The sequence below is a fragment of the Acipenser ruthenus genome, chromosome 38, assembly GCF_902713425.1.
Source record: "Acipenser ruthenus chromosome 38, fAciRut3.2 maternal haplotype, whole genome shotgun sequence".
Lineage (NCBI taxonomy): Eukaryota > Metazoa > Chordata > Actinopteri > Acipenseriformes > Acipenseridae > Acipenser > Acipenser ruthenus.
Window position 1 is genome coordinate 561,821 of NC_081226.1, and position 7,500 is coordinate 569,320.

Sequence of the window (7,500 nt, forward strand, 5' to 3'; positions counted from 1 at the left end):
AGCGTACCCGTGATCCGGGGTCTCTGAATTGAATTGCATAACATAGGGAGACGCTGTTTTTAAAATACTATGGCGGCGGCGGGGACACGGCGGCTGGCCATATCTCAGTGCTGGGAGGAGGCGGCGTGTCTCTCTTTCTACGGAATGCAGTCGCTGCATGAAATATTCGAGGTGGTCGGCTCCCACCTCACCGACAGCGACCTCGAGGTCCTGTCCTTTCTGCTGGACGAGACGTACCCGGCCACGCACCCGCTCGACCCGGCCGGCTGGGCGGTGGATCTGGAAGGCCGGGCCGGCGCCACTTGCCCGCGGCTGCAAGCGGCAATGCAGCGGTACCACGGCCGGCGTGGAAGCTCGACCACCGGGGAGCTGGGCTTCTGCGCGGCCGGCGTGCACAAGCCCAAAGACGGCGTGGAGTTGCTGCTGGAGCTGGAGAGGAGGGGCGTGTGCGATGAGTCCAACCTCACCCACCTTCTACAGCTGCTGCGCATTCTGACCCGACACGACCTGATGCCGTTTGTGACCCAGAAAAAAAGGAGGACAGGTGCATCATCATCATCATCATTATTATTATTATTATTATTATTATTATTATTATTATTATTATTATCAATAGCTTTGACCGAGTTGCAGGTACAGCCAAGTGCACGGTAGTGTTAACTGTGACCCTGCGTCACCAGTCTGCCCCCTGGTGGATTTAAAAGAAACATATTGCTTCAGTGTGTTATTATTATTATTATTATTATTATTATTATTATTATTATTATTATTTATTTCTTAGCAGACGCCCTTATCCAGGGCGACTTACAATTGTTACAAGATATCACATTACAAAGTACAATACAATCAGTAGTAAGAGCAAATTAAAATGAGAGAAATTAAAAAATACAGTAAATAATTCTGCTTGAGAGCGATTAGGACTAAGAGCAGTTCAGTTTGAAGTGTTCGGTTCTAAGAGTAAATCCCGCTGGGGTCCGAGCTATCTCCTCCTGCGTGTTTAATTCTTTCACTATGACGTTTACAGGTGCCTGTCATACATGACGTCAGTGTGCACACACTAGACTTGCATTAAAAAAAAAAAAGGGAACTAGTCTGAGACTCACCCCGTTCAGCACAGGTAACAAAAACCACAGAGAAAGAGAGAGGCTTTGTTTATTGTTTGTCAAATTTCTTGTAGCGTGGCCAGATCAAAGACAATGAAACAACAGCATGTATTATTATTATTATTATTATTATTTATTATTATTATTATTATTATTATTATTATTATTATTATTATTTATTTCTTAGCAGACGCCCTTATCCAGGGCAACTTACAATTGTTACAAGATATCACATTATTTTTACATACAATTACCCATTTATACAGTTGGGTTTTTTTACTGGAGCAATCTAGGTAAAGTACCTTGCTCAAGGGTACAGCAGCAGTGTCCCCCCACCTGGGATTGAACCCACGACCCTCCGGTGAAGAGAGGGAGGGGAGGAGCATGGATGGATGGAGGAGGGAGGGAGGGAGGGAGGGAGGGGAGGAGGATGGATGGAGGGAGGGGAGGAGGATGGATGGGGGAGGGGAGGGGAGGGGAGGAGGATGGATGGATGGATGGATGGAGGGGAGGAGCATGGATGGATGGAGGGGGGGGGGGGAGGGGAGGGGAGGGAGGGAGGAGGATGGATGGATGGATGGATGGATGGATGGATGGAGGGGAGGGGAGGGGTGGGGTGAGCGTGGCCCCGTGCTTCAGGCTGTATTGTAACTCTGTCGCGTCGTTGTTTCTTGTTTTGCTTCTCGCAGTGTCTCCGGAACGCTGCAGCTACGGCTCTGTGATCTCGGGCGCGGAGGAGGAGGAGGAGGAGGAGGGCGTGAGGAAGAGCGCGGCGGAGACGGAAGGGGCAGGCAGGGGGCAGTGGAGAGCAGGTCAGTGTGATTTGATAACGTGTGAGCGGTCTCTCTCTCTCTCTCCCTCTGTCTCTCTCGCAGTGTGCCAGGGGGGAGGTCAGGCTCCTGTTGCAGAGCAGTTTCATACACATTCCAGGTTTTAATATGTCTTCATCAGCCACAGTGTGAGTGTAGGGAACCAGCGCAAGGGAGTCTCATGAAAATCCTAGTAAAACCAGGAATGGATCAAACTGCTGTGCAATGGGAGTCTTATTCCTATCCCTGTTTGTTTGTGCTTGCAGATATGTGTGTGTGATATATAATGTATGCTGTTTTACAAAACAAGTGTGTCCAGAATTCTCTGGACCCCCTGAGCAACATTTGCAGACCCCCAAAGGTTCCTCGGAGCCCAGTTTGACCCCCCCAAAGGTTCCTCGGAGCCCAGTTTGACCCCCCCAAAGGTCCTCGGAGCCCAGTTTGACCCCCCCAAATGTCCTCGGAGCCCAGTTTGAGAGCCCCTGCAGTAGATGGCTAGATAAATGATATCGGTGGGAGACGATGAGGGAGGCTCATCGGCCGGGTACGAGGTCCTTGGAGCGGGACGGCTTTCTCTGGTGTGAACGAGACTCCTGTTTGATTTTTTTATTCTGGTTCTGTCCAGGGGTCGACCCGAACAGGCAGAGTCCAGCTGGCTCCAAACGCCCCAGGGGCAGGAAGCGCAGGAGCAGAAAACTCAACAGCCCCCCCAGGAGGGCAGGAGGAGGAGGAGGAGGAAGGGGGGGGGGGGGCAGGGGCAACAGCACATCTTCGCTCAGGACAGAGTCACCTGTGGTAAGAGACCCCTGTTTGCCTCCCTCCTCGCGTTGTTTTTCTCTCTCTCTCTCCTCTCCATTCCCCTCGCTCTCCTCTCCCCCTCGCTCCCCTCTCCTCTCCCCCTCGCTCTCCTGTCTCTCCTCTCCGTTCCCCTCTGCTTTCCCTCCTCCATGTCTCCCCTCTCCTCTCCCCCTCGCTCTCCTGTCTCTCTCTCTCTCCTCTCCATTCCCCTCCGCTCTCCCTCCTCCATGTCTCCCCTCTCCTCTCCCCCTCGCTCTCCTGTCTCTCCTCTCCGTTCCCCTCCGCTCTCCCTCCTCCATGTCTCCCCTCTCCTCTCCCCCTCGCTCTCCTGTCTCTCTCTCTCCTCTCCATTCCCCTCTGCTCTCCCTCCTCCATGTCTCCCCTCTCCTCTCCCCCTCGCTCTCCTGTCTCTCCTCTCCGTTCCCCTCCGCTCTCCCTCCTCCATGTCTCCCCTCTCCTCTCCCCCTCGCTCTCCTGTCTCTCCTCTCCGTTCCCCTCTGCTTTCCCTCCTCCTTGTCTCTCCTCTCCCCCTCGCTCTCCTGTCTCTCCTCTCCGTTCCCCTCTGCTCTCCCTCCTCCATGTCTCTCCTCCCCCTCTCTCTCCTCACCCCCTCGCCCTCCTGTCTCTCTCTCTCTCTCCCCAGACGTGCGCCTGCGTGTGCGCGCGGAGTACTGCGATCACGAGACAGCTCTGCGCAGGGGCGTGTCCTCCAGCAAGCCGGGCCTCGCGGAGCGGCAGTTCGATCTCTTCAGCCAGGCCGACGCGCTGATCCGCTCGCGGGACCTCGGTGCCATCGTGTGCGACATCAAGTTCTCGGACCTGTCCTACCTGGACGCCTTCTGGAAGGACTACCTGAGCGGCGCGCTGCTCGAGGCCCTGAAAGGCGTCTTCATCACAGACTCGCTCCGCAGGGCGGTGGGCAGGGAGGCCGTGGAGCTGCTGGTCAGCGTGGATGAGGAGGACTACGCGGAGGGCAGGAGGAGGCTGCTGGGAGACCGCGGGCAGCCACTGCGCTGACACACACAGAGACGAGGCAAGTGTGTGTTTTTATACGAGGTCCCTACAGTCATAGCCTCCCGGTAAATACGTGACCTGCACAGGGCAGCAGTGTGGAGTAGTGGTTAGGGCTCTGGGCTCTGGACTCTTGACCGGAGGGTTGTGGGTTCAATCCCAGGTGGGGGACACTGCTGCTGTACCCTTGAGCAAGGTACTTTACCTAGATTGCTCCAGTGAAAAACCCAACTGTATAAATGGGTAATTGTATGTAAAAATAATGTGATATCTTGTAACAATTGTAAGTCGCCCTGGATAAGGGCTTCAGCTAAGAAATAAATAATAATAATAATAATAATAATACATGTACACGCACAGTACTGTGCTAGACATGTATTGTGATAAATTCGTCTTAGTGGCTCCTTGGAGTTGCAGTGACCCCCTACCACCACAGGAGGGCAGCACACACCACACCACAGACACTCTTGTAGTGAACGCAAAACCTGTTTCTCATGAGACGCGTTTCATTTTGTATTTTATTTTTAAATCATATTCTCTATAGATGCACTTTCTTTAATACATCTCTGAGAAAATATTTGGGCAGGGCAGGGCAGGTTACGGGGGGGGGACCCTAACCCTAACCCTAACCTACAGTTTATTTTAACTTCTGTTTTCTTTGTCTTCTCTTTCAGGTCTTGCTCCTCCCTTTTTTCATTCCATATATTTTTTTTATTGTTTTTATTTATTTATTTTTTATGCTGGGGGCACGGTGTACTGGAAATGCAAGACTTGTCACTTGCTGACCTTTAAAGGGTGGAGGAGAAAATAAATCCACAATGTGAGTTTGAGGCTGAACCCCTCCTGTCTGCACTGTGAGTTTGATGCTGAACCCCTCCTGTCTGCACTGTGAGTTTGATGCTGAACCCCTCCTGTCTGCACTGTGAGTTTGATGCTGAACCCCTCCTGTCTGCACTGTGAGTTTGATGCTGAACCCCTCCTGTCTGCACTGTGAGTTTGATGCTGAACCCCTCCTGTCTGCACTGTGAGTTTGAAGCTGAACCCCTCCTGTCTGCACTGTGTGTTTGATGCTGAACCCCTCCTGTCTGCACTGTGAGTTTGAGGCTGAACCCCCCTGTCTGCACTGTGAGTTTGAGGCTGAACCCCCCTGTCTGCACTGTGTGTTTGATGCTGAACCCCTCCTGTCTGCACTGTGAGTTTGATGCTGAACCCCTCCTGTCTGCACTGTGTGTTTGATGCTGAACCCCTCCTGTCTGCACTGTGTGTTTGATGCTGAACCCCTCCTGTCTGCACTGTGAGTTTGAGGCTGAACCCCTCCTGTCTGCACTGTGAGTTTGAGGCTGAACCCCCCCTGTCTGCACTGTGAGTTTGAGGCTGAACCCCTCCTGTCTGCACTGTGAGTTTGAGGCTGAACCCCTCCTGTCTGCACTGTGAGTTTGAGGCTGAACCCCTCCTGTCTGCACTGTGAGTTTGAGGCTGAACCCCTCCTGTCTGCACTGTGAGTTTGAGGCTGAACCCCTCCTGTCTGCACTGTGAGTTTGAGGCTGAACCACTCCTGTCTGCACTGTGAGTTTGATGCTGAACCCCTCCTGTCTGCACTGTGAGTTTGAGGCTGAACCCCCCCTGTCTGCACTGTGAGTTTGATGCTGAACCCCTCCTGTCTGCACTGTGAGTTTGATGCTGAACCCCTCCTGTCTGCACTGTGAGTTTGAGGCTGAACCCCTCCTGTCTGCACTGTGAGTTTGAGGCTGAACCCCTCCTGTCTGCACTGTGAGTTTGAGGCTGAACCCCTCCTGTCTGCACTGTGTGTTTGATGCTGAACCCCTCCTGTCTGCACTGTGAGTTTGAGGCTGAACCCCTCCTGTCTGCACTGTGAGTTTGAGGCTGAACCCCTCCTGTCTGCACTGTGAGTTTGAGGCTGAACCCCTCCTGTCTGCACTGTGAGTTTGAGGCTGAACCCCTCCTGTCTGCACTGTGAGTTTGAGGCTGAACCCCTCCTGTCTGCACTGTGAGTTTGATGCTGAACCCCTCCTGTCTGCACTGTGAGTTTGATGCTGAACCCCTCCTGTCTGCACTGTGTGTTTGATGCTGAACCCCTGCTGTCTGCACTGTGTGTTTGATGCTGAACCCCTGCTGTCTGCACTGTGAGTTTGATGCTGAACCCCTCCTGTCTGCACTGTGTGTTTGATGCTGAACCCCTGCTGTCTGCACTGTGTGTTTGATGCTGAACCCCTGCTGTCTGCACTGTGTGTTTGATGCTGAACCCCTGCTGTCTGCACTGTGTGTTTGATGCTGAACCCCTCCTGTCTGCACTGTGAGTTTGAGGCTGTGCAGGATCCTGCACTGAACCCCTCTGTCCAGGGATTTGTATTTGAATAAATATGTTAATTTGTAAAAATAAAAAAATATATAATAAAACTTGTTTATTTTAAGGGACACTGTTGCTTACACGGCACATGCACAATGTGGAATATGTCTGTTAAGTTTATATATTCTCATATAAATTACTTGTCACGGCTGGAGATTTCTGTAAATTTAATTAATGACATTTTTTTTGTTTGTTTGTTTTTGACTATAGTTCTGATTTAGTATATTTCTAAAAAAAAATAAATAAAAATAAAAATATTTGTAAGAAAAAAATAAAGGCTTTAAAAACGAAATGCTTGTATATAATTCTTTCATTTTAAATACCAGCAATTTGCATACTTCATATTAGCTTATTATTATTATTATTATTATTATTATTATTATTATTATTATTATTATTATTATTTTGTCATTTAGCAGACGCTTTTAACCAAAGCGACTTACATAGACTAGGGGGGTGAACTCTGCATCATCATCAACAACTGCTGCTGCTGCTGCTGCAGAGTCACCTCGAATAGGAGCTCGTTTGTTTTACGTCTCAACCGAAGCACCATTCCTGCTGCCAGCCTTTCAAAGCAGCCCTGCAGAGGACCCGTATCCTGTCACTGACTCGCACCGGCAGTGTGGTCACTGCTCCCCGTTTAAATGAGCTGCAACCAAAAGGTTCAAATCGTTTTTCTGACACCTCTAATCGGCGCCGTGCAACGTCACCGCCGGCCTCCCCTCTGAAGCAGGGCGAGTCACGCTTTCCGATCCTCACACGCGCGCCCAGCCCGGAGCTCGCTTGCTGAGCTCCAGGGAGGCTGCGGCTGTAGTTATGTGTTTGTTTTTTGTTTGTATTATTTTTAGCGTAGCTCGGCTGCGGCAGCAGGAAGCCAGCATGCTCCTCACTGTAAAGCAAGAGTCGGGCGCCCTGTCCTGTCCTGAACCCTGCTGACCTCTCGCAGGCTACCTGGCGGGTTTGAATCCTGTAATATTGACCGGCTTGTGAGCTCCATTGATTCCGCGTTGTTTCAGCGGACAGCTGGGTGCTGCTCGATAATGTTGACGGGGGGTGGGGGGGGCAGCAAGACTCGCGGCTCGTTGATCTAACAAGCCTAATGGAGTGTCTGTGGGGGGGCGAGCAGAGCAATTAAACCAGCCTGTCGATATCGCACCAGCCGCCGCAATCAGATTAGCTGAACACCGCTTCCTCCGCGTGTCACAGACAACAACAATTCACTCGGCTCAAAAACACGAGGTTTATTTATTGACTGGATTCAATCGTTCGTTTATTCATTTACAAGCTGGTAAAAATAATAATAAATAACACACACACACACACATTATGTATACAGGGCAGGTTTGAGGCACGGAGACTGAACTGCTCCCTCCCTCCCTCCCTCACCCCCCTAAGAGAAAGGGTGCTCCCT

At 51.1% G+C, this 7,500-nt stretch overlaps 1 protein-coding gene across 1 annotated transcript; it reads left to right on the plus strand.

The window, feature by feature from the left end:
- The first annotated feature begins 6 nt into the window (after positions 1-6).
- On the plus strand, positions 7-6,375 carry LOC117971747 (DNA-binding death effector domain-containing protein 2-like). The gene is given in 6 exon segments (XM_034919907.2): positions 7-544; positions 1,793-1,915; positions 2,538-2,557; positions 2,560-2,707; positions 3,354-3,743; positions 4,396-6,375. Coding segments are annotated over 5 exon segments (1,140 nt in total). The 5' UTR covers positions 7-69; the 3' UTR covers positions 3,728-3,743; positions 4,396-6,375.
- Positions 6,376-7,500: the final 1,125 nt, after the last annotated feature.